At 41.2% G+C, this 27,233-nt stretch overlaps 1 protein-coding gene, 1 long non-coding RNA gene and 7 other non-coding genes across 11 annotated transcripts in view; all 9 read right to left on the reverse strand.

Annotated features, from left to right (window-relative positions):
- The window catches only part of LOC148343969 (multiple C2 and transmembrane domain-containing protein 1-like), a 96,009-nt gene extending 80,048 nt beyond the window's left edge, over positions 1–15,961 (reverse strand). For all 3 annotated transcript variants that reach the window (XR_015842621.1, XM_088292243.1, XM_088292234.1), the window contains exon 1: positions 15,262–15,961. Coding sequence is in view for 2 of the 3 variants with exons in the window: in XM_088292243.1 (XP_088148369.1) it covers positions 15,262–15,792 (531 nt within the window). In the remaining variant the exon portion in view is untranslated. The remainder of the gene's footprint in view (positions 1–15,261) is intronic.
- A 3,792-nt stretch (positions 15,962–19,753) lies between these two features.
- Positions 19,754–24,593, reverse strand: LOC148343970 (uncharacterized). Its single transcript, XR_015844709.1, has 3 exons — positions 24,518–24,593; positions 20,417–20,476; positions 19,754–20,200 (listed from the first exon to the last, which is right to left on the reverse strand). It is a non-coding gene; the product is annotated as an uncharacterized LOC148343970 (long non-coding RNA).
- A 785-nt stretch (positions 24,594–25,378) lies between these two features.
- trnai-aau (transfer RNA isoleucine (anticodon AAU)) lies at positions 25,379–25,452 on the reverse strand. The gene has a single exon. It is a non-coding gene; the product is annotated as a tRNA-Ile (tRNA).
- A 154-nt stretch (positions 25,453–25,606) lies between these two features.
- trnai-aau (transfer RNA isoleucine (anticodon AAU)) lies at positions 25,607–25,680 on the reverse strand. Its single transcript has one exon. It is a non-coding gene; the product is annotated as a tRNA-Ile (tRNA).
- Positions 25,681–25,847: 167 nt separating this feature from the next.
- trnai-aau (transfer RNA isoleucine (anticodon AAU)) lies at positions 25,848–25,921 on the reverse strand. The gene has a single exon. It is a non-coding gene; the product is annotated as a tRNA-Ile (tRNA).
- A 167-nt stretch (positions 25,922–26,088) lies between these two features.
- trnai-aau (transfer RNA isoleucine (anticodon AAU)) lies at positions 26,089–26,162 on the reverse strand. Its single transcript has one exon. It is a non-coding gene; the product is annotated as a tRNA-Ile (tRNA).
- Positions 26,163–26,500: 338 nt separating this feature from the next.
- Positions 26,501–26,574, reverse strand: trnai-aau (transfer RNA isoleucine (anticodon AAU)). Its single transcript has one exon. It is a non-coding gene; the product is annotated as a tRNA-Ile (tRNA).
- Positions 26,575–26,739: 165 nt separating this feature from the next.
- On the reverse strand, positions 26,740–26,813 carry trnai-aau (transfer RNA isoleucine (anticodon AAU)). Its single transcript has one exon. It is a non-coding gene; the product is annotated as a tRNA-Ile (tRNA).
- A 168-nt stretch (positions 26,814–26,981) lies between these two features.
- On the reverse strand, positions 26,982–27,055 carry trnai-aau (transfer RNA isoleucine (anticodon AAU)). The gene has a single exon. It is a non-coding gene; the product is annotated as a tRNA-Ile (tRNA).
- Between the last annotated feature and the right edge of the window lie 178 nt (positions 27,056–27,233).

Raw genomic sequence — 27,233 nt, forward strand, 5'->3', positions numbered from 1 at the left:
AGGAACAGGATTGAAAACCCCTGACCTACCGTAATTATCTGTGATACATTGAAGCGTTAGTAGTTGACTGTAGAGCTGCCTTTCACCACATATCGTTGTGGCCTGTCACACAGAGCTCGAGCTAACTGCAACGTCCAAGTGCTGGCACATAGTTGAAATTTGCTACAAGTAAAAGCTAAACAAGGATGATATAATATCGAACCTTGAAAACATTTTTCTAAACTGGGCTACCAATCAAAACAGGATCTAATTCATTCAGACTTCTTGACTTAGTAATTCAGTTAGTGTCCAACAGAATAACTGACACATTGTGAGGTTTAATACACTTTCTCGAAACCGCTTGGGATAAATATATGTGTGGTATATTCGTAAAGACGTATGACTCCAATGTCAGTGCCTGAACAGCCTTGAACCTCAGCGCACGTCACAGTCTTACTCAGTGGATTAGACGCCCTTGGTTTCCATGGATTCTTTGGCCTTCCCCAAGAGGTTCTTTGGATTTTGTAAGAACGTCTTGGGAAAGGCCCTTTGATGTCATGCTCAGGTGAGCCAGTATTTTTATCCATAGTGCATTTGAAGCAAGTGGGGAAAACTCGACTTGAAATATGTCGAAACACGTGGGTGCAGAATGGAACGAACAAAGCGAAGCAATATGAGTTCGGGGAGAGAGCTTTTAATTTCTATTGGATGAGTTCCACTGGAATGAATTCCCTTTCATGCGTGGGATATTATTTTGTTGGCCAGAGAGAGCTGTTAATGATAACTACTGAAAAATGATACCAGCATGAAGAACGAAAAGAGAAATGGATATGGAGTCTTTGGAGTCAGCCAGTCCGCCCTCAAGCGCCTCCAACTGGTGCAAAAGCTCGTAAAAATGGATCACATCACCCCAATCTTGGCCTCTCTTCACTGACTCCCAGTGCACTTTAGAGTTCGCTTCAAGATACTTCTGTTTGTTTTTAAATCTTTAAATGGCTCCGCCACACTGCACCTGTTTGCTGCCTCAGGTCGGCGGACCAAATTCTGCTGGAGGTGCAGAGGACTAGGCGCAGCCTCAGGGGGATCGCACCTTTTCTGTTGTCCCTCCATAATGGCCTCCCATTGAATGTTAGACAAGCCCCCTCTCTCTGTCCACTTTTAAAACTGTAGGCATAAGGCTGGGTATCAATTAAAATTTACAAATTCGATTCGATTCGATACACAAGGGCACGATTTGATTCGATTTTTTTTAACTCACGACTGACTTATTTATTTTAAGGATTTCACACAGTTCCAATTTCATTTTCGTAGAGAAGGCATACTCAGAAGAACCAATGCTGCGATTAGTACAAACTGCTTGCTGTAGCTTGGTGCATTAGATTGCATTACATTAATCGTTTAATTTAACATGATCAAAACAATAAATGCATCTGCCTTCATGCCTGTTGGCGCTAACTTCACTGCTTCCGCCATTTTGTTTTGTGACGCTACTTTCGCTTAATGACAAGATCTCCTGTGACATGTGAAATCATGTATTATATATAATATTATAATCATTTATGGGGGGAAAAAGAGGTTATTAAAAGTATCAATATATGGTTTTATGAATCTATATCGGTCTATGAAAAGTAAAATCGATTAAAATCGATACAGTGATTTTTTTTTTTAAACCCAGCCCGAGTAGGCATTATATACCAGCTGTCAAAAGCGCTTGTTGAAAATGGGCTCAATACGTGAGTTACATCTAAATACACTTTATAGATAGATTTTGAATTTATCATTTCAATCACAATGCACATTGAAGACAATTGCAGAGCAGTTCAAAAAAATGTTTTGTCTTGAATAAAGATCAGTATCAATCTTTGGCCATAACAAAACGAACCCCCATCTCAATTTTGTTGACTGCTGTCGACCGTAATCAACTGCAAGTGGTTTTTATGAAAATGAACAAGCGCTTGGATGCCAAATACGTGAATTGCATCCATAAAAGAAATATGCACAGAGTGTTTTGGGTGTTCTATTGCACAGAAAAATGTCTTCAGTAACAAACACTGTTCAACATCAGTTCTCTATTTTCTTTCGTGTGTGTGTCAATTCTATCTTTAATGTTTATACAATTTTTCAAATTTCCTATAAAGTATTTCAAATGAATGTGGAAATGAGGGCAGGAGCTTTATTCAGTCAGTCCATCGATCTACCCAAATATAAAAGTAGTGCTTTGCTGTCTTTGCCATCTATATCAATTAGAAACCGTAAAGATTTTTATTTACCACACGGCTCGTCCTTTCCCATCACATAGTGAGGGAACAGTGTAAACAAAATATTTGTGTGTCATTCATACCACTGATAAATCAGGTACCGACTCCACACTGACAAGACACCAGCCTCCACACACTGGCAGTATGACAGCAGTGTGTATCCCTCACACTGGCACCTTGGCTAAAAATAACTGAGACCAAGCAATAAAAGTCTAGTGTTATGTTAATAGTGGAGGAGGGGAGGCTGCACATGATTCATTCATTCATAAAAATATGTGCCAGTCTGTAGAACGCTAACTGTCCATTTACACTCGAGCAGGAGTAACTAAAATCACTGAGTATTTCTCGATTATGTGAGTGGCAACCTCTCCACAAGTCTCAGGGCAGGCTGGCCGGTGCATCACAATGAAGTTGAATTTACAGTAATGTGCTTTAAAACAGTCCAGCTGCCATCAATCAGCGTGAGTATTTTCATGAGACCGTTCTCTCTTCCTCAGGCAAGCCTTTCTATTTAGGCCTGCTGTTGTCCTCCCTTTCTCACTTTCCCAATCTCTGCATCTCCCATTGTATGCTTACTTTCCCTCTTTTGACTTTCTTGGACCAACTATCTTTGGCTACTGTGCTCTCATTCCGATCATGTTCCACAATTCGGACTGATGTTCTCTCAAAAATGAACTACACCCTACCCAAAACCGTCTGGCCAAGGTGGTTGCATAAACAGGATCATGAATTGCTACGTCTGAGTTGATCAAGTCTGTTCAAGGTAATTGGTTCTCAGTCCCTGTGACAGTAGCACCCTGCTCAGCTTGCAGGCGATAAGAAATCGGATACAACACGCCCACTCCACTTCCACTCCCCCGCTGTCATTGTAAACAAAAACAAGCATACAAAGTGCACGGGCAGTCATTCTATTGGCAATACAGAGTGCAATTGACCACATAAACAAAGCAGCTATTCGGGTTTATGTAAAATTCAACATGTATGAAAATCATCCCTGCATGCAAATGAGGGAACGTGCAAAAGTGATGGAAACATTTTTGATCCCAGACTCGTGCCCCATCGCCTCCCAGACAGGACTGGCATGCTCTCGGAGGAAAAGAAATAAAGAAATGCCCCAAAGCAAAACATGCGGGCTTTTTTGAGGAAACCCGAAGCAAGCTTGGCATGAAAAAAATGAGAGCAGTACATAATGACACCTACCGTATAGCTTTGTGCCACCGTTGAGCGGGGCAACGTTAACATCCAGACACAATGAACACTCTCCTGTACTACTGCCTTCACGATACAACACGCTTGCTCGCTCGCTCACTCACGCAGCAAAGGCCAACCAGATGCGACGTTCCGGAAATCTCCACTGGCACTCGGTCTCTCTCTCTTGTTCCGTCTCTCTCGTTTTCTCTCCCTGTCATTCACCACTTTCAAGAGATGCTCACGTTCCACTCACAAATCTGACTAATAAAACGATGACAGGGGACAAGCTGCCAGGAGGAAAACCATTTATCATCGTCGTTCTCCATCCATTTTTGATACCGTTTGCGAGCTGGAGCCTGTCCCAGCTCACTTTGGGCAAGAGGTGGGGCACACACTTGAATGTTTTGTCAGCCAACTGCAGGGAACATTGAGACCATTCGGCAAACTATGGCTCCAAAGACGCATTTGGCTCTTGCATAAGTCTGAAACCTCCTAAGTCCAAATTTGGACACCGGTGTGTCATTTCTTCCCGCAAAAATCGATGGTAGTGCTCAACCCCCTCATGCTATTTCTAACAAATTTAACAATTTAAAGTGTTGAAAACGGCTTGCTTTCCTTACCGACTCAACAAACATGCCTATTTGGGTTTTGTTCTTTTGGGAGGGGGGTTCCTGAAAAGTGATGATTAATGGAGATGCGAGGTTTCCGCCCAACGGCAGCAAAATGCTTCAGTAATTCCTCTTGTGATGCATTTTATATCACGATGCAGGAAGAAATTAACGTTCACTTTGCTGCCGGCCCGTTAAATAAGAATGTGTTATCATGAGTATGTTTTGTGATGTTAATTCATGCAATGGTGCGGATTTATTGATCCGTGGCAATATGCCATTTAAAGTGATATGCGGGTTGTGTTCACTTATGAATGGCGTTATTTTGGTTTATTTTTATGGAAAACCACAGAAACACAAACACAGAGCCTCACTCATATTTTGCAACTTTATAAAGTTTGGCCATAGAATAATCAATGTTTCCAGTTCTAAAAGCATATGTCTGCTCAGCTATCCGGCCTTCTCAACGTCCTTTTAGTAAGGTCTACGTAAAAGCACCCACAAGGACACTTAACAGATTTATGCGGCTCAGCCAAGAATTATGATATGCGGCAATGACTTATTCATGATTTACTTTCAATAAAAATGTTTCATATTTATTCACCTGCGGGGAAAAAAAAGAATGTTGGCATCGGTTATACATTTTCCCCAATGTTTAAAACTTTTCTTAGCACTGCGGTGATATTTTAATTGCTGTCCCTGTGGGTTTAGAGAAATGTTCAGAGGTGACAGCTGATGTTAAAGGTGTCTCCAAACTATTGTTGTAGCCACCACAATGATATGCATCGGTGAATTTCAGATCTTCTGTATAAATAAAGGCTTTTTTTTTTTTTACATTTGTAGTATCCAACTGAGTGCCTGGACCAGAAATTCTTCTAACCTCTGTTTGAAAAACAATAAGATACACTGCAGCTGCATCTGCTTGCTCGTGACTCGTTGCACATCACAGAGCAAACGTGCTATAGGCACACGTTTGCATGCACAGCTTAACATGAAATCTATGCACAATATAACGAGCTGTCTTCCGTCATAATTCTTCTAGTGCAGCGTTATCACTGGTACGGATTGGAGGAGGACGCTGGATTTATGAGTGCAAAAGCAAACGGGGCTTCATTAAAGGGCAGCAAAACAGATGCGAAGGACCACAATGGATACGCTGAATTTGCACATGAACGGCAAGGTCTATTTTTTTTCCCGTAGCTGATAATGAAATAAATTACAGAATTTATTCTAGACTTTCAATCAATAATCAATCAAGCAAATGCAAAGCAGTCATGGGGAATAGGCCCAATAGATACTGAGAGTGATAAATGGACCAACTTTACACTTACAGGTTGGCAAAAGAGCCACACATTAAACCACTTTGTCTGATTATTGCTCACCTCTCATCCAAGTTCCCGCTCTCTTCTTCCATCTTATTGTTTACACCGGAAAATCCTAATCCCCTCATTTTACCGTTTCACACCAGGAGCACGACAACTGAATAAATCTAAATAAATGACACGGCTGTAAGTATTTCTCATCTGAATTGCCGATTACCAGCGGCAACACGACAAGCAAAACAACAATCAATTGAGATCCAAGGCAAGAGTCGCGTCAGAAATGTGACCATAACCCCCAGAGGCCTCAAAATTGCATGGATTTCTACGTGGGTATTTCCCAACCTTTTCAAATGAATCCAAAACTTTGGAGAGCCTAACATTTAACATTTCCCAAACAACATTCAAAACAATCCAACTTGTTGAAGAAGTCCACATAACTTTAGCGAGTTTTTTTTTTTTAATTGAGAAATGAAACAAAAATCTAATTATATTTAATTTCTCAGTTTAAAAATCCGATCATCATCACAGAAGCAAGGTAACGATCCTGATCATTTGAATCAGGTGTGTAGGAGGAGCGTTCGGACTTTAATTAAGGGTAGAGTAATCCTAGTGGCTAGCATGACGATCCTTTAAATATTTACGAGGATTTCTGTCAGCTATGTGTTGACTTCCCGGCCAAATCCCACCATCTTTTTTTGAACTCTCATTTCAGCTTGTCCATCACTTGCTACTTGGAATTCTATCAACCATCTGACTGTCTTGATGTATCATGTACCTCAAACTTCTTGTTGGGCTTCTCTGTCTTATCGGCATTCTCAGACATGCTCTCAACTCTAAATGAGCAGACAAAAGATAAATGTGAGATCAATGTTAAGAGAACCGTTTTTCACAAAGTTATGAAGTCCAGCTTGTGTTTAATTGGACAGGACACTGAGAATTATGCGGAAACTTTGATTCTTAAATTTTTTGAGTTTTTAGAGTAACATGTACTCAACAAAATTTACTGTGTATGTTCTCGATGTCGAATGGCTGTCGCCGACGAGAGTCGGACGGGGCCCATGTACTGACGGGAACTTTGTGACTAATCACACCCACCTCGGGTAATTACCTTTAAAGAAGCGCCTTGTTTAGTAATCTCTGCAAGCAGCCAATCATATTGCACCGTGATGAAGAAAGACAATCTCATGACTGGTGATGAACAGTTAGCGGTAATTGAAACCTTCGGCCAATGCCGCATGTAAACTCACCGATATCGGATATGCCTTTACTTGAGGACTGTCAAAGAAGGTCTGCAATGGGCACCGAATGCCAATTGGACACTTAAAACCTGCAGTGTAAATCCAGCCTTAATCTGTGCACCACAACTGAGAGCATCAATAACATAACAGGCCACGAGCAAGTTGCAAAAACGAAAAAAAAATAAAAAAAGACTACCAGCAACTCATTCATTATGAATCTCGCCGTTCAGTCAAACAGATGGTTACTACTAACATTTTCCAAAACACTAGAATGCACTGGAAAGAGTGTACAAAAGAAATAAGCACAGATAGATCATTTTTAAAAGCCATCTTTTCAAAGGAAAACGCTCTCTCCACACACAATGCGTCATTTCGTCATCCCACACTCCAGACCTGGAAGCTCTAGACATGAGCGTTTGTAGTAACAAACCCCATGAGTCATCATTTTCATTAGATTCTAGTTGCACCCACGTCAACACTCCTCCACAGGATGCTTCAATAACCACAGTGAAGCTAATTGGTTCCTGAAAACGTGACATTGTCAATCTCCGCGATAATAAAAAAATACAATCTCAAGGGTCTGTTAACCAAAACTAAATGCCTGCTCATCGCATCCGAGGGACCATAAAGAAGCTAAATCTGAGCATTGAGGTGAGAAGTGGGAAGGAAATTGAAATTCACATATTACACACTATGTCGAAAGAATAACTTCCTCAGAACGAGTCTCATTTAAAAAGTCAAAAAGGATAAACAGGCAAAACTCACCATTAAATCAAATTGAAATTATCTTGGGCCAACCAGGCATATTAACATGGATACAAAAGTCTTAGCGCCTCGGTGTATCTTTATAGCCAGGCGGCGAGATGGCATGCAAAGCAAATGGCAGCAGAAATGACCTCAAGTCACAGCGTCCACGTAGCTCAGCAGAAGTCATGCACGACACACACACACCCATGTCAGGCTGGCCAATCGTCACGTTTGTAGACGAGCATCACGCACAAATATAAACTCCTTCATATGTCTACTAGGTGCCTTTGAGAGAGGAATAATAAATGAGGAAGTCAAGACAAGACAGGAAGAGTGGGCAAACCGCCAAGGCCAACACAGGAATTCACGGGAAGTTAAAAGTGACATTAATGGAGTCAAATTAAAAGATGAAAATATCCTAAAGTGCTAAATCTTTTTATAGATGTTTGGCCCTGATAAATATAGCAGCCACCTGTTGTGAAAGGACACTCCAGGAAAAAGAGAGCAGCATGGGGCCCTTTGTAATGTGACAGAATGGCAACCATCACATACTGACCCACATGAGATAAAATAGCACACATCAAACGCCAATTCATTCATTACTGCTGACTGCCGTTTCACTTCAAGCTATTGCTGACTTTGAAATGGATTACAAATGTCTCATATTGCTCTAATGGACTCTCATCAGCCACAACGTTAACGACATGGAGGTACACAATTAAAGGCAAGGCAGCTTTATTTCTATACCGCATTCAATGCACAAGGTAACTCAATGTGCTTCACAAAATTAAAAGTACATTTAAAAGCATTTACAAACAAAAGAGTTAAAAATATTGAACAGAAGACAAAATAAACGAGTAGCTCACTAGAAGAAGAGTGAAAGAACATGATTTTGGACAACAGGCTTTGAAAGACCTTTAATCACTGGAATTGAAAAAAAGAATTCCAGTATTTAACCTGTTTTTAAAAACATTTACACTTGGCTGACTTAATTTATGTTGGTAGTTTATTCCATTTGCATGCAGCACAACAGTTAAATGCTGCTCCACCATGTTTGCTTTTGACTCTAGGCTCCACTAATTGACCTCAGAGAACAGATTATTATTAGTATTATTATTATTATTATTATGTGTATACATTTCTTCAATGTAATCAGGACCTAAACCAAAACTAAAGCATGTGTTTTTATTATTATAGCAGAGGTATTCAATAAAAAGTCACAGAGGTCCACAAGGAAAATTTCTTCCAATTAAAAGTTCCGAACCAAAGTCCAACTTCCCGAAATGTCTTGCCTATGTTCACATTTTTATATAGTTTCAATATTTAGTCCTTTTCAACAGAGCGCACTTATATACTAAATATTTAGCAATGTTCCCAATAAACACCTTTGCCAGTCAAACAAATATAAGGCGTTTATTTCACATTCAAGAAAATGTAGCTCCAGGAATTTAAGGGTGCCACTTCCAGAAAAAAAAAACAGTCAAATATCTCCTGCAGAAATATATCAAGTGCTAAGCATTGAGTTAACAACTTTTACCTTTTTTTTTTTTCATAAATCAAAGAGTTATCAGCCTAAAAAAAACGGAAAGCCTAATTATCCAAGTAAACCAGGTCAACATGTTCAGTACACAATCAATACAAATGGCTGTCCTCATCAAAATGAGCTTTGACACTACTTTTTCTTTTGAATATTTTTTTAACTTCTCTTAATGAGAAAAATGAGTTTGTGACTGCCCTGCCAGTGACTTAAATCTGGGTTGGAACGGAGTCAGGGCCATTGGGATTTGGTAGATTGTTTCACACATCTGGGGTTCGTGTTTTCCTTTAAATAATGTTTGTGCAACCGCATTTAAGCACTCCTTCACAACTTTCCCATCACTTGAACGTTTTTTTATGTTTCCCCAAAATCCATGATACTTTTACTGAATATTCGTTTGCATGCCGCTGGGATGTAAACGAAAATGTAAAAATCTGTTCTACTGCACTCGAAGTTCGTTGCTTTTGCGTGCGCTCACCTCAAATGTCAGCGGATAACTGTGCACAAAAAGGGCGGTGCTTTGTTTCGTTGTGGCGCTTCGAAATGTTGCGACGGTTTCGGAGCATATGATGCACACTGGTTTTGAATTGGCTTGCAGCCAGATCGAAACTAAATTTCTCCGTCCATTCGTTTAAAACAAGACGCATCGACCTGGCTAACTTTTTAGCAAGGCATACTGTCAGCAGCACTCTCTTCCGGTCTGCTGCGCAATTGGCAGTGGATCGTAAACAAAAGATTTGATTGGCTCAAATCAGTGACGCCTTTTCCGTATTTACTAGAATTGCAGCGCCAACGTTTGCGAATGCGCCCTGAAAAAAAATTAATCATAGATTGGCCATGGGTCCGGTCCGAACCACCCCGCGGTCCGCCATTTGGTGATGCCTGTATTATAGTCTATTATTAGTCTCGTGGCTGGCAACCAGTCCAGGGTATATCCTGTCGTTCAAAATCATCGGGGATGGGTAATGACAAGTGCTACTGAAAATGGATGGGAGGGTTCGGGTTTATGAAAAAAGAAAAAAAAACATTCATTAATTATAGAAGTACAATTTAGTGAGGTGAGATGAGAGGTAAATCTAACAAACAGCCTCCCTGATGTATTTTACGGGCTCCACTTTATTGTTGCTTCGTGGAGGCTCCAGGGAGTGCATTTGCATATATTCAATACCCGCTCACCACACACAGGAAGCGACGTCCACATTGAGTTACAAATGACGCATGATCAACATGCAGCCTTTGGTCACTGGCCTTCTGCTTCATATTATTGTCTACATGGCCCCGTTCTGCCTTTTATCTAGCAGCCCCATCACAACTGAAAAAACTACAGCTCACTTGCGCTATTCAATTTCAATCATGCACAGTGCGCAGGCCATGCAAATCAATGAGGAATTTGATCAGGTAACATTCATTAGATCTTGGAGGCACAGGGGCAAATGACTGTTGGGAAGTAACCAGCAGAGGGTGCAATTCAGACAGATCAAAAATCTTTCTCCAGACAGGATGTTGGGCAAGTGATCGTGCACTTGTTTAAAAACTTTCAGACTTCATATCAAATCAATCACAAAAATAGCATTTAACCAGCTGAAAAAAAAAATTGTAGCAGTCCAGGACAAACTTATCCGCGATTTTATCTCCCGTAGACTTGATTATTGTCACTGTTTTCTGATTGGACTCCCTCAAAAGTAAATTCAGAACGCTGCAGCTCAAGTTCTGACTAGAACAAAGAGATCAGACTATATTAGTCCAAAATAATAAATATGACTTCAATATTTTTCCCATTTAGTAATTTTAGACACATATTTTTTCTTTATTTTTAATGTATTTTATGTATAAAAGTCTTCTGTTAATGTGTTTAAATGTCCTTTTACTATCACATATATTGCACATTCATCCTGTATTATTTGCTCTCATATTATCAAGCAAACCACTCTTTATTACTAAGAGTTGAGTCTGTGAGTTTTGTTTTTGAGATTTTAGAGTGAGGTTCTCAATACAAGCAATGTTAGCAATTGCTAGCTGCTAGGTTACGTTTCTCAGAAAGAATGGCTGCGATAAATGTCATTTTGGTGCAACGCTCTTGTGCCACTTCGGTTGTGAGGATGTTTGAGCTTGTGAGCGTTGGGTGCTCTTGGGCTCTCCCTTTTTGACGCCTTCCACTGCTGCCACTGTTCCGTTCTAAAAATGATCGATCCCTGTAAAAGGGCGGCTTCTCCTCGTCTCACATTGATCGCTATCTTTTCCCTCATTACTCGCCTGCCCCAGGTTTCAGCCTTTCGAACGGTATATTGTCTACGTTTGACAGTAGTGTGATAAGGGAGGTCCAATACTACCCTTTGGTGCAATCATTCACCTCATTGAAAATTGGACTGTTGTCTGCAGGAGGCTGACGAATACTCAGGACGACAATGACAGGCCAAACAGAAGGTGACGTTTATATATTTCTTATTTCTCCTCAGGATGATCGTGCAAAGGGTCGAGTGTCTCTATCAGATAGGCTAATAATGGGGTCACTTGAAGTAAATCAGAGGGACACTAGAATGAAAATCATCTCTCAAGGTAATTGGTAGACAAGGCAGTAATATATTTTTAGGCTAGCCGAGGGCAAGGACGAGATCTACATTATGTCCTCACAGGATGAAGACAAACAAGTCTGGCTGAAGGAGACGAGTTGACTCAAAGTCAGTCGAGGTTTACGAACTTTTCTGTTTCAAGTTTAGAAAGCATAAAAAAAGAATTAGAACTAGGTCTAATTTTGTGACTAGCGTAAATTCTGTAAAACACTGTCGACATGTGACATAAGTGCGTGGAGGCATGTTAGGCCCAATGTTCATTTCGCAAATGAGCGCAGGCCGGCGGATCTGTGAAAGGGAGGGTTGCCTCGCTGTGGGAGTGGCCACAACTTCAATTAAAGTGGCTGATTATGTTGATCATTTAAAAAATCTGAGGTTTTTTTGCACCTACACACAGACATAAAACATTTTTAATGTGGTTTTAAGAATATGTAGACATAATCTAAGTATATATAATTCATTATTAATTTGCTGCATTGTTCTTCACAAATTAACCGTAATTGCCGCTCGGTTGGATAAGTCCAATGACCGCTTTGCATGTTTCAGTGCCAAGAAAAATGAAGAAACTTCAACACGACGTGAGCGCTAAAACCTATCATCTCCAAATGGTGTTCCACATTGAATTTGATTATCTTGGGCAATTCCAATTGCCCCTGTCAGCATTGCAGTCAGCGCCTATCATGTGCATGTCAGTGACAAGCACCAATCTCACAGGCTGCAACGAATCCTAATTCCAAAAACGCCATTGTGACATTTCTCGAAGGAGGCCACAAGCTGCTGGCAGACATACAAGTTCCGAGGATTTACACCAACACACTGCTCACTTCCCAAGCCATGCATGCCCAAATGCCATCTATATATGCGGGACAAATATAATCCACTGGATACTTTCCATGCTTGTTTCATATCATTATGATACACAACTTTGCCGCATTTATTCCTGTAATATTTAATCTAGCTCTGCTCTAGACAATTTCCAGGTCGGATGGCTGGATGGGGGGATAATAAACAGATTATTTGGAATTGAAAAAAAATATCTTCAAAAAGGAGAGCCTATATTTAATTAAATTTTTGTGTAAGGGTGTCTCATGCACATAAAACATGAGCCAATAGCCGTACAAAAGCCGTGCTGAATATTTCAAAGTGTCCGATCAGAGCTGATCTGAACAAGTAAACTTGAAAGGAAGATCTCTCAGCACAAAATACACGCTGAATCTTATTTACACCATGACGACGTGCATTTGCTAAACATTAGTCAGCTTGTACTATTTTTGGACATAGCTCATCTTTTGTTTTCCCCTTGCTTCATATGTCACTGTTTTTCTTTAAAAGTCATGTTATGAACAAGATTCATCTCCATTTTTACCCTCCAAATAACTTTGGAATAGAATGTTTAAAATGATATGTGGCGGAGCCAAAATGTAAATACGATGCTCCAAATATCATTCTGTACAAAGTTGCTAAATTTAATCGTTCCCATTCAATGAATATCCGTTGCTTTGCTGAAAACTTCTACATATTAATTGTGACAGATGACCACAAACCCACCCCTACACATCGCCAACATCTTGAATATTAATGTTATGTCATAAAAATCATAGACACCGGGCCAGTGTGAGCATTATGTATTATTTAACTCAACTGGCATGAGCAGCAATGACGCTGCAAGATCAATGCGAGTGAAGCTCTCTTCAGTTGAGTGCATGCGGCTCAGACAGATTTAATGGCGGCAATTCCTGTATAGAGCAGCAAGTGAACTTAATTGTCAAATCACTTGTGGAAAGCTGTCTGGATGACTGGGTGGCGCCAAAAGTGGTGCAATTAAAAAAGCCTTACAGTAATGAAAATCAGTTAGAAACGTAACAAAAATGTGAACAACACATGGGTTTTTCCTCACATTTTTTTTCTGATCTCAAGTCAAAGATTGAAAAACTCTTGAGGGATCAGCTTGCCGTTTCTTGCTGATGTAACCAACGAAGGAATTTGGAATGCCATCACACAGCAGCGGGTGACCGGGCTGGTGACCAACATGAGGAGGTGCCGGGCTGTTGTGTCTGTTTATGGTTCATCCGCATGCTACTGAGGCTCCTGGCCATTTGCAAAAATAAAATCTTGTAACACTTGTCTTGGTTTGTGCAGATACAGTAAGACTTCATGATATCATTCAGTTCAAACGAAAGAAAAAAAAGCCAACATGAGTCAATAGCAACAGTAGAAATCATTGTTTGACAAAAGAGTTGGTTCATTTTACGTCTGATATTTTTGAGATTATGAATCGCTCTGGATTCGAAATCATGAAGGCCTGGACTATAAGTCGCATTTTCAGGGGAAATTTATTTTACAAATACCGAGACCGACAACACTAGAGTTTGGACGGGAATTTCCTAATTGTGTTGATATCGAGTTCCGGATGAATTCAAAACTATTGCTTCTTGCTACAAGTTTAAAATGGCACATTGTCGCCAAAGGTAGAATCCTGGTCAGTTGTTGAGTCTTTTGGTGGTGTAAATAGTAAATCCTTGTGGTGGATGCCGCATGCTAAACTCGCGAGCTAGCTAGACTTGCTCACTGTCGTCAACACGATTAAAGCTCTAAATTTAATACTTATATACAAGTCGCACCTGAGTTTATATCACAGGACCAGGCAAATTATGAAAAAAAATGTGATTTATATTCTGAAAAAATCGGTAGTTCAAACGTACATTAAGTTATACTGCTCTTACTTACAATTCGCCCATCGTTTCAAAGCAATTTGAGCTCACATTGTTTTTTTATTATTCAATGTAGCATGGTGGATCCGTGGTTAGCATGTCCGACTCACGGTTCTGAGATTTTGGGTTTGAATGTTAGCTCATGTAGAGTGGAGTTTGCATAACGTTAATCAACAATTAATCTAGTTTAGCTTTTGGACCGCTTTAACAGATATATATTGGCGACAAATTATGTGTCTCTCATGTATGTCACTCTCTTCTTCATTTCTACTCCAGCCTTTTCGGCTGACTGTGGCAGCAAAGCTACTACAACTGGCAACAGCTGGTTGTTGGTTACACATGGTTAGTCTTACCATGAAAGGTTTAAAAACTGTTCTATTATTGATACAAACTTCTCGCCTTTCGTCACCTCCGCCCCACTGTGAAAGCACACCAGCAAGTTTGTTTGCCCGAATCACTTCTGCACAAGATGGTGTATAGTCCGCTGCATGTAAAGAAAGTGAGGGTAGTCGAAATTATCATTTTATGTGTATAATGATGTGAATTAAGATTTAAATAATAATTATAGTTGCTTTATTAAAAAACACTTAATAATCTGTTCTCATGAGATGTTTGGGGACCCCTGGAAAGCACTCGACCCCTGACTTTACAATCTAGTGTCTTAAAATGACTGTCACGATATTGTATTCATCTTGCAGCCATGAGGTGGAATCCCTTTATAGAGTTTGGGCTTTGCAATGTTACACTCAGGGGTAACTGACACAATATTTCTCAATAATTTTGCCCTTTCAGCTCAACCTCAGTATCTCCCACGAAATACTGCACTGCATCATACGTACACGTGTTCCTAATATTTTGGCCCGCCGATGTCGCTAATATACTGTACAGTATTACGTGTCACTGACGTTGCAGTCACGAGGCCCATCCTACGTTATAGCTGCCTATATGAGCAGAGTAAATCATGCATGGCGTAAGCACCTTGCATCATCATCAAAATCATGAAATGGGTAATTTCATATTCAGGTCGTATGCAATATGAATGACAGTGGAAATGTCACATGCACGGTGTTGGTTAAGTACTGTAATGGAGTTGTACTCACAGGATCACTTGGCTTGTTCCGCAGCAGCCCCTCTTCCTGCAGGACCACGGCCGGGTCCACCACCAGCTGCTCGAAACACGCCGAGCCCAGCGAGGAGCTCTTCTGCTGGGACGCGATGAGCTGCGAGACGTGGATCTTGGGGCTTCCGTGGGCCGTCAGCTCGGGCTTGCTCCCGGTGCTCCCGGAAGCCGAGCCGAGATGCTGCCCCTCGGCTCCTCGGCTGGTCCCGGCCGCCGCGTCTCCGCGTCCGCCGCGCTTGTCCCCGCTCCCGAGAGTCAGCGGCGGAGAGGAGCAGCGCAAATTGGGCTGCGAGGACGAGAACACTCGGTCCAAGTGTTTCTTTTTCCTCTTGAACATCCACAGCCCAGACTCCTTTTTGGTGCCCTCTGCTCCGCCGCTAGCGCGACGCTCCGAGCCCAGTTTGGGACTGAGCCACGGCTTGGTTTTCTCCTGAAAAGTCTTCCACATCCGCCGCTGGTAGGACTCTTGTCCCCTGGACGTGCCTTCATCCTTGGCTGCTTTTTGCTCCATGGTGCCCGAGCAGCATCCACCCAGCCTGATGCGTTTGTGAATGTGTGTGCGCGTGTGTACGTGCACTCACAGCGTGCACGTCAATGCTGATCCGGTTAGGACCAACACACCAGAACGAAGAGGAGGAGGACGACGAGAATGAAGATGATGATGATGATGATGATGATGAAAGTTGGCTAGTACAAGACTGTCTATGCTAGCACCATTTACTACAAAAACTAATCTTTCGTATTACAGCATCCCTGTTATGTAAGTTGGCCCGCACAGAGTAAAAAGGATGTAATATAGAGTCCATGTACAATATCTTGTAAATGCATCCATTCATTTTCTGTAGCGTTTGTTTTCAGAGTTCTGGATGAGCTGCTGCGTATGCAGCTAACTTTTTACAAAAGGCAGGGTACAACCTGGACAACACTGGACTCTATATTTCAGCCCAGTGCAATTCTGCGCAAGGCGCAGTTTAAACCTGCACAGGGGAGGGCTTGACTAAATGTTTTTTTTTTTTTAACACACCTTGGCTTTTCAAAAAGGGCATTTTCCGCCATTGTGGAAGTGAACCATCTGACTTCAATCACTCTCATTCTCATTCATTTAAATCCATCAACCAGCGAGAGGCTAGATACAGTTATTGAATGGATGCATGTTATATAACTCTTGACAGCTTTCAGTCTCTGAATGAATGAATCTATTTATTTAAATAAAATGTAATCTTGGAGTGGGCACTTTCATTCATCCTTCAAGTAGAAATTGTGGCTGAGCTTTTGTCTGTCACTTTTTCTGACGTGCTCAAAGAGCAACACACAATACAGTATAAGAATTTCATACATTGAAATGTTTAATACTTCCTCTAAGAATTTTTGCTCTCAAAATGACACATGGCAGGTTCCCCACAGCTGATGTGTGACTTGTTCAAACATTAATAAAATCCATTTTTACTTATTTACTTACTTACTTTTACCCCCCCTCCTATATCATCAGATCACGATGTAATTCCATGTTTTTTTTAAAGGTCATACAATTCACACATTGGATCACATTTTCCAAAAGAATGATTTTGGAAGACATATTTTGTGGAGGTGTACACTCTCTTGAGGTACATCTTGTTTCACGTGGATGTTCTTGCACTGTTCTATGTCTGGATGTGCTCTTCTCTTCAAATAGGCCAAGCTTTAGTGAATGTTCTCACCCACACGCAGCAGCACATAAGTGCAGCACTTTCTTTTTTGGAGGCTGCGCTGCTGCAACGTGCACGATAAACCATCACATATTCCCATTTGCTGCTTGTTCATCAGCGTCCCCCTATAAACACATTGCCTGCATCGACAAATTCAGCTGCTGTTATTAAAGCGTGAAGTTAACTTCATCTCGGCGCGTGTCTCTATTCATGGGTCATTGTATAAGGATTGACGTGCTTGAGAATATGACGCACAGCTCGAGATGACAAACACATTCAAGGACTTGTTTGCAGTTTGCTTTCACATTTCCATTATGGGACACGTCACACTGGCCTTGACATTACAGAGAGATGACGGTCATGGAAGACGTGCCATTAAGCTATGGGACGTTTGAACACGGTACTCCCGCACAATACAATGGCATCCAATATTGTACAAGAGCTGTCTGAAATATTCTGCCTGCACTAGGCTAACCATGCTCAGTTCTGAGCGAGGCACTCAGTGGGGTATTAATTGAACAATGTTTTACCCGGGTTGTATTTTTGCAGTGGTGTCGATGTTTGTAAAGGAGCTAACTAAATAATTCACTCGAAATGCTCAGCACAATGCAGCAACCACCACATAATAAACATAAATTAAGTTTAAAGTATTAAACCTCAATAGCACATGTGTAATTAATACTGTGGATAGAAAAAAAACAAATTGACTTTGCAATACAATAGAGATACCATCTGCGTGTCTTCTAAGAACACGTAAATTATCTGCATTAATGGGTTGATCAATAGGCAATAATGCCTCTCTAAACTGTTTTTTTTTCTTTCCCCTGACCAAATCAAATTTCTCCTAATGACAGCCAAAGGCAAGTCCACCTTGACTTAAGTAGATGGGGGATTTGAACATGTGAGCCAAACAGCTCCTAATTGACTTTTCAATTGGACGAGAATAACTGATGAATCTGCAGCGTGTATGTTGTTTCTCTTAATGATCGTGCTCCCGCTGACGCTTTATGAATGAGCACACGCTCGTAAATGTGCTCCTCTAGTGACCGCAATTCCTTCTAATTCAATTTCCCCACTAGGACAACTTGACACATGCGGTAGGATAATAGAGAGTCAGCTTTGTTGATGAAATACAAATACACGCTCACTCCGTGCGAATCGATTCAGGCTCAGTAAAATATTAAACAGAAACCCTAAACAATGACCTGCGACAGCCTTTCTACACTTAACGAATACCTGTACACGCTCACACCAATGACGCATCAACAACGTTCGCAGTAATGAAAAGCTTCATGTTCACTATCGCAGCATTTCACCTTCTCCCATGTTTTGGAATCACATCTCTCGCTGATTGAATGTGACTTAACTGAAGAGCATAAGCCATTACCCAGTAGCATGATCTACTGTACGTGTGTCTCCAGATAGACCTGCACGACCCAATGAATGACTGTGTTGTAGTTTGCAGGGGTGTAGAACTGCATCCTACTGACACTTGGTTTAAATATCCGTGTTAAGCACCCCTGGGTTTTTTTTTTAAAAAAATTTCACATTTTTTTACTGTTAATCTTCTTTATAGGATTATTGAACTTGAACTGAAAAAAGTGATTTTTATTTGTTGTTGTTTTTGAGGCAGACTTGAAAAGCTTCTGGCTTCTTCCTACCCCTTTTGAACATGAACTAATTATTTTGGCTGATATTCGGTTTGACTTGTTTATTCATATTGCTCACCCATCTATCTATTTGTTTTGTTTATCCCTGTCTTTTTTTTTTAGCATGTTCAATAAAGTATGTTTTAAAAAAAATTCTCATCCGCTTAAGAGCATTACTGGAACGTTACATAAGTGTGGAACTAACAATATTGTTGTTGGTGGAAAAGAGCATACCAAACCGGTGCTTCTCACTTGACAAATACAATTTCATATTTTTGTTTCGAAAACTTGTGGGATATTAGCCACATGTGAAAAAGACTATTTCTCTTACACTGTAAACATCTGATTACAGAGAATAGCATTTGCTGGTTAAAGAGGTAGTTTGCAATTTTTAAAAACATCTGATTAACCCGTTCCTATAAACCTAACAGTAGTCCAACCACCAAACAATGATCTGTTCCGCTTCTCCTCACAAGGGTCGCAGGGCGTGTTGGAGCCTAACGCAGACATTTTCAGGCAGTTAGGCGGGGTCCACCCTACACTGGTTGCCAGCCAATCACAGGGTACCCAAAGGCGAACAACCATTCGCGCTCACCCTCACACCTCGGGGCAATTCTGAGTGTCCAATCAACCTAACATGCATGCCTTAAGAATGTGGGAGGAAACCAGAGTACCCAGAGAAAACCCATGCAGGCACGGGAGAACATGCAAACTCTACAAAGGAAGACCAGGTCCAGATTCAAATCCACAACCTCTGCCATGCAAACCAGTCTACCGCCACTTACTCGGTGGTAGAACGGATTCAGTCTTCTAGCAGTTCAAATCTACACACTCTGCTGCCTTTTAAATCTTTAATCTTCTTTAATCTGCAGTCTCCACCACATCCCATTCAATGGACCATACTAACACACGCAAAGTTGATTTGATTACAGCTTGATTGGATGATGCAGCGGCCTGGGCCAAGCCTCTCTGACTACTTTCATCTTTTGAAATATAGAAGAAAATACACCGAGATGTACACTGGATTCTTTTGACTAGAGATCACCTAGTTATGTAACTCCTGAAAAAGGATAAGTATTAATAGAAGCATTTGGAGCTACAATATGTTCCCGTGAGAATTAAACACAAAGTACAAATGTTAAAGGAGAAATGTCAAGGAAAATTTACTTTAAAACCTTACGTACCAAAAGTGTGCATCTGTGACGCATTGAGTATGAAACTAAACAATCAAGTAAACCTTTAGTTAGCTGCCTTTTTCTAAAAATGTAGCTGTCCAAATCATTCAGCACTTTTGTCCTATTGTAACGTAGAAGTTCAGGTAATTAACGTAATAACCAAGACATTATTGGTGATGAAATCCAGCATGTGATCATGTAATGGGATCCAGTGTTGACCTCTCGCAGGATTCTGTTGAACGCACAAGATTAGCGTTAGCTAAGTGATCCATTTACTTGATGTCTCGCCATGTTTGTGTTTGGCGATATTTCCAAGCCAGGCTCGCCATTGGTCGGGCAGTATGTAGGGTACAGGTGTCAAAGATGAGGCCCAGGGGCCAGATCTGGTCCGCGACATCATTTTATGTGGCCTGCGAAGGGCAAATCATGTGCGTCAGTTTCCTGTTTCTGGCACATTTTCGTCACTTTTAACAATATTGAGATATGAGATATTGCCATTTATTTGTTACCAATCCTCCCCTTTTAAAATAAATTGAAGAATTGTTGGACAAACAATTACTTAATGGCTTCTCACTTCAAAACTGTCTTTCCATCAATTTGTTGAGTGAATGTGAAGGTGATCATACCTTTATATGCGTTCACAGTCATGACGGCCCTCTGAGGGAAACCATAACTACGATATGGCCCTGCAACAAAAAAGAGTTTGACACCCCTGATGTATTGTTGAGGGCTGGCTCACTGCTAAAGGGTGGAAATCCCATCAGCCAGATGCACCCCTAAAATGAGCCACTTTCATAATACAGAATCTTACAAAAATATTGCGAGAAAATGCTTTTCTAAGACAACGCATTTCCATATCATAGCATAGGAAAGGTCTCACAGAACAGCATGCTGAATAGCCAGTTAACATAATGAAAGGCTGTCATAGATTGAAACCTGACTCAAGTCCCTCACTGCTAATTAGTTCTGCTTGTGTTGAAAGCACAAAGCTGGGTCATGATGTGAATTATCAGCTCAAATTCACATCACACTGACTCGCATAAAGACTGATCGTAACACACTGTCATTATTTATGTGTAAGACCAACAGAGGGACCATATTTTTTTAGCAGGTTTACACACAATGGTTCCATTTTTACAGTTTAATAAATATAATATCTGAATCTTTGGTTCCAACAACAACGTGATGAACAATCCGCAAAAAATGTCTTCCTCGATTACCGCTGCACTAGTGAAGACAAGTTGCACATTCAGCATATTGTCCGGCAGCTCTTCACAGTCTTCCAGTCTAATGTGTCATGATGTCTAACACACCACTGACACACAAGCATGCTGGCAGGCACTTGACATTACATCATGACTTTGCAGCGGGTATGTTACTCTCACACACACACAATTACAGTCAACTCACTTGAGTAGGCAGCATTTCATCACCAGGCGGCCGGATAAGACTTGCCAAATAGTATGTGGATCTGTGCATGTGGTGCATGCAGCAGACAAGTGGCTAAGCAATCTTGCTGGATGTCGAATAACCAGAGCTCTTATTCAGTGTCTTATATGGACATATACAACACAGCAGGCTGTCGCGAGCTCATTCTGTTTTATGTTCTCACACCCTCCCTAGAAGAGTTTCATTTAGTCCTGCCACCGTCAATCCCCGCTTTCCCCTAACCTCATCTCAGGTGTGATGGCGGCATTGCAATGAGAGCAGAAAATGACAGCTCAGCTGTACATATAAGGCTCGAGACGTCCGTGTGATCGGCGGTGCATTTGTGCTGACGCAAAAGGGGGCACTTCAAAGTAAGCCGCCAGTGATGACACATTTTCAGTTGCACGTAGCGGTCAGTATTTGGATTGATTAGTGCAAGCACAGAGCACTGGGATTATGTCTCAAATGTGTTGCCGAGTTCAAGGGTCGTGGCTGTGTTTTTGCTGTAAGCGAAACTTGATCCTTCTAACACCTCCATGACAATATGAAAGTATAAAAAGTACAAAATTGTTGAAATGTTCCTAGTTGTCTTATTTTCCAGAAATTGTTCTCAATAAAAAAAGCACAAAAATGATTTAAAAAAACGACGCAGATGGCATATTCATTATGTTTCTAAATTAGACTTAGAGTGGGTACTTACCCTCCGACAACGCGTTTATGGACAGTTTGTGTAATTTTGCAAAGGAAAAACTGCTAGCCTGCTAGTGGACTACACGTGTGCCATTAATCCGAGCATCAGAAAACTCAATCATGTAGCCAGTCTCTCAATATTCACATTTAATTAATTACAGTATGTCAGAATTTCCACCACATCTATTTTCAAATCAACATACTTGTTCAAAACATGTAAATTAAAAGCAAGCAATGAACCCCATAAAACATCTTCTCTACTGACACATTCCAATTACAGCAGTAAGATAGGACGGCTAAAATTGTCATCCGAGTCATTTTTCTTCAATTACTCAGCCTTGATCAGCTGGCGTCATCACAGAAAGTGCCGTCTCATTTGTGTGACATCATGGTGAAAAGCTCTACGGCTTCATAGCCATTTGTTCATCCATCTTTTGGACATCCAAGGTCAGTTGAAATAAACCAAACAAAAACGGATCGATGGAGAAACTTGGGAGTGATTCCAAAATTTAAAAACATCTAATATTATGCCAAACTTTGTCAACGGAATTTCCCCAAGGAGATTAAAACACAATCTGGTTTATTGTCACATTTTGTCATTAACATCCTGCAGCATCCCCTTTCTGAATTGAGCATCGAAGGAAGGCATTTTTTTTTTATTGAGTGCTAAGAAGCATGAACAAAAAATATATCTGAAGGATTATGCAGCGGAATGGCCGCTTTGTGGAAGGTGATATGTAATTTACAGCATCTGATTGAGTCGCACCTTATTCCAGCGCAACAGCCGAGTGGAGAAGCAAATGAGATGTGAAATTGAAATCACGTGAGGGATGTAAAGCTCCGCTCATAAATACATAATTCTGCTCCAGAGCATCTGGTCTTTCTTGTTTCATTTCTGGGTTGCTTTGCAAGGTTTCTTCACAAAAGACGGATTAAATTTCAAATCGTTTCTAAGAAAGGCGACTAAAAAGCGCTTGGACAGCAAAGTTGCATTGACTGCTGGTGCTGCTTTGGCAAATTATGGTCATGGAAGCATGGGCCATCAAGATTATTGAAAAAGCAGAGAAAGCAGATCCAAACTATTAATACATGCCGCAATGGACCTCGGAAGGGAGAGTTCCTCAAACAGCTTTCCTCTCCAGTTTGGTGCCTTGCATTCAAGCAGTGGCGAAATAAATTACTTCCGGGATCACAGGCGACAGCGTGACGCTTCTTTTTTTTTTTTTTAAACCAGTATGGCGCTGGTTCGATCCTTTTAAAAAAAAAACACACACAGCTTTGCAATTAGATTGTGAAATTGCGATCTCCCAAACTGATAAATCGTTATGCCCAATTAAGACACACACTGAATACACAGTATGTGATTAACTTTTCGCCCCACGGCTGATTTTATGCAGGACGTCTGTCGAACTGAAGAAAATCTGACTGTTTGTGTAACTGATCATTTAATCCATGCTGATGCTAATGTCAGTAGCAGTCACAAACGCCAAGCAGCATTTGCATGCACTCAGCATTTGCAGGTGGACCTATTGTTGAGTGGACAGTCCACATTTTCATGATGACGTTTAGCTGTGACTAAGCTGAGGAAAAACTGAAATAAATGAACCAAAACACAAGTTGCTAGGGCAGATAGCATGTTTTGCTTAGCTCAAGATAGAATCTAAATTAGCTGTCAGCTATACGCTGCAGAGGATTGTGTTTCGTTTGGAACATGACAAAACCGCAAATTGGGCAAACAAATGGAGAGGAGCCTTCATTAGGAGGTGCAGCTGGTTAAACAGAACCACCTCAAACGGTGGTTGACAAGTGAGGTGACACCTTGTCATCGGAGAATAAACGTGGATGCACGTGGACAAGGGTGGGGGGGGGCACATGAGCACAGCGGTGCATTTCAACACTACAGCCATCACGTTTCCGATGACGCCCGTCGTACACGCTCATGCTCCCCCAGCCCCCACTTCCTGTCTGCAGCTCGTATGAAAGTGCAGACAGCTGGAAAGAAGACAAAAGCCTCCATCGCTAAATTGCTCCACAAGTTACTGCACAGTCTTTACGCTCGCAGCCCTACCGAGCACCCATCCATCACTCTGTTTTTAAACATACGATGAATGGGGATGAGATGAGGAGAGCCGTTGCATAATTGATATTGGTTGTAAATACTCAAAAGTGCGGTGGAGGTGGCACACATTCTGGATGGATACCTCAAGACAGACTGTTTACTTAGCGATGAATGCAGCAGTTTTATTTCAAAAGGGTTTCACGTTATGTGTCTCATTGTACTTTTTCAATGATGAAAATAACATTGCTAGCATTGGTTGCTAGCTGACTGCAAATACTGCTGACTGGGTGTTGTCTGTAGAGCCATTTTGGATATGTAAACAGATCTATCATCATATCCATCAGATGATTTACCTCAAAGAAATGATCTGAGTGTCTCTCTTTGTAGTTTCCTCTATGTGTGTAGGCTTCATTTAGCATCCAAGGAGGATTGGGCTCATTTTTACAAGCTGGTGAAACATAATAATTCATGAAGCGGAGAGAAGCGCTGATGTATTGCCCTCTTGTAAATAGTAGTCCAAGACTAAATACCACAAATGCATTCAACTCACCTAGAGTGACTCAGTGGAGACAACTTGACACAACACAAGGATTGTTTGGTGGAGGGTGGTGACTGCTCAAGAGTAGGTGTGGTCAGTGGGGTGGGATGTAACGTGGTCTGCAACCTGCAATCAGATACATTTGTAACCACATTCTAGCGCACAATGGAGGAGGGAAGAGCAAGTCTTTTGGACACAAACTTCATTTAAATGGACTTTGTCAGGGCTGCCTACAGCAACTCGCCTGATCACCGCTAGCACTAGCCACCTCATTGGCCGTAGTTGGAGCCAACTCTAACCCAATGATTCCCAGACACTGTAAAGTGGCATGTTAGTGAGCAATGATGAGCGATACTATCCCTCAGGCATGCAGCAGGAAATTACCCAATATCCCTCAGTGTCTCAGGTAATTGTTTTACACTACAAATGTTATATTTGTACTTTAGTCCAAGCCTAGGAAACACAGCAAGACAAAATGCTCTTTTTTCTACCCGATGGAAGGTATTATAATTAACATGTATTAAACTGGTGTCATTCGCTCAACAGAAGATTTGGCATTCAGTAAAACAAGGAAACCCCGAGCGGAAGTACAGTGCGAAATACGTTTAGTTCAAAGATCAAAAAAGTCACAGCAGCCCATGCAGGGATTGAACCCTCGACCTTAGCATCATTAGCACTACAGTGTAACCAACTGAGGTAACCAGCCACATTATCCAGCAGATCGGTTTACCTAAAACTAAATATAATTTGAGAGTATTTAGCACGAAGCTCTAGAAAACTGAGCTCACCGGCCATTCGAAAAAAGTGATCGGTTTACCTCAAACTAAACGTTATTCGAGAGTACTCATACAAAATTCTATACAACGACATATGCGGCCCATACGGGGATCGACACCGCGACCTTGGCGTTATTAGCACCACGCTCTGACCAACTGAGCTAACAGGCCACTTTGACTAAAAGATCAGTTTACCTAAAACTAAACATAATTTGAGAGTATTTCGCACAAAGCTGTAGAAAACTGAGCTAACCGGCCATTCGAAAAAACTCAAACTCAACGTTATTTGAGAGTACTCATACGAAATTCAATTCAACCATGAACGTGACCCGTACGGGGATCGGACCCGCGACCTTGGCGTTATTAGCACCACGCTCTAACCAACTGAGCTAACCAGCCACATTAACTAAAAGATTGGTTTACCTAAAACTAAGCATAATTTGAGAGTATTTCGCACGAAGCTCTAGAAAACTGAGCTGACCGGCCGTTCTGAAAAAGTGATCGGCTTACCTCATACTAAACGTTGTTTGAGAGTACTCATACAAAATTTGATTCAATGACTTAAGTGGCCCGTACGGGGATCGAACCCACGACCTTGGAGTTATTAGCACCACGCTCTAACCAACTGAGCTAACCAGCCACATTAACTAAACGATTGGTTTACCTAAAACTAAGCATAATTTGAGAGTATTTAGCACGAAGCTCTAGAAAACTGAGCTGACCGGCCGTTCTGAAAAAGTGATCGGTTTACCTCATACTAAACGTTGTTTGAGAGTACTCATACAAAATTTGATTCAATGACATAAGGGGCCCATACGGGGATCGAACCCACGACCTTGGCGTTATTAGCACCACGCTCTGACCAACTGAGCTAACCAGCCACTTTAGCTAAAAGATCGGATTACCTAAAACTAAACGTAATTTGAGAGTATTGAGCACGCTCTCGAAAACTGAGCTAACCGGCCATTTGAGTGAAGTGATCGGTTTACCTAAAACTAAACGTAATTTGAGAGTATTGAGCACAATGCTCTAGTAAACTGAGCTAACCGGCCACTTTGACTAAAAGATCGGTTTACCTAAAACTAAACGGAATTTGAGAGTATTTAGCACCATGCTCAAGAAAACCGAGCTAACCGGCCATTCGAAAAAAGTGATCGGTTTACCTCAAACTAAACGTTATTCGAGAGTACTCATACAAAATTGGATTCAATGACATAAGTGGCCCGTACGGGTATCGAACCCGCGACCTTGGCGTTATTAGCAGCACGCTCTGACCAACTGAGCTAACCGGCCACTTTAACTAAAAGATCAGTTTACCTAAAACTAAACGTAATTTGAGAGTATTGAGCACGCTCTCGAAAACTGAGCTAACCGGCCATTTGAGTGAAGTGATCGGTTTACCTCAAACTAAAGGTTATTCGAGAGTACTCATACAAAATTCTATTCAATGACTTATTTTGGCCCGTACGGGGATCAAACCCACGACCTTGGCGTTATTAGCACCAGGCTCTAACCAACTGAGCTAACCGGCCACATTGACTACAAGATCGGTTTACCTACAACTAAACATAATTTGAGAGTATTTAGCACGAAGCTCTAGAAAAACTGAGCTAACCAGCCATTTGAAAAAAGTGATCGGTTTACCTCAAACTAAACGTTATTCGAGAGTACTCATACAGAATTTGATTCAATGACATAAGTGGCCCATACGGGGATCGAACCCACGACCTTGGAGTTATTAGCACCACGCTGTGACCAACTGAGCTAAACGGCCACTTTAACTAAAAGATCGGTTTACCTAAAACTAAAGGTAATTTGAGAGTATTGAGCACAATGCTCTAGTAAACTGAGCACAATGCTCTAGTAAACTGAGCTAACCGGCCCTTGGAACAAAGAGATCGGTTTACCTCAAACTAAACGTTATTCGAGTGTACTCATGCAAAGTTCAATTC

This window comes from Idiotropiscis lumnitzeri, chromosome 1, assembly GCF_059441095.1.
Source record: "Idiotropiscis lumnitzeri isolate Australia: NSW breed Sydney's pygmy pipehorse chromosome 1, RoL_Ilum_1.0, whole genome shotgun sequence".
In the NCBI taxonomy this organism is placed as follows: Eukaryota; Metazoa; Chordata; class Actinopteri; order Syngnathiformes; family Syngnathidae; genus Idiotropiscis; species Idiotropiscis lumnitzeri.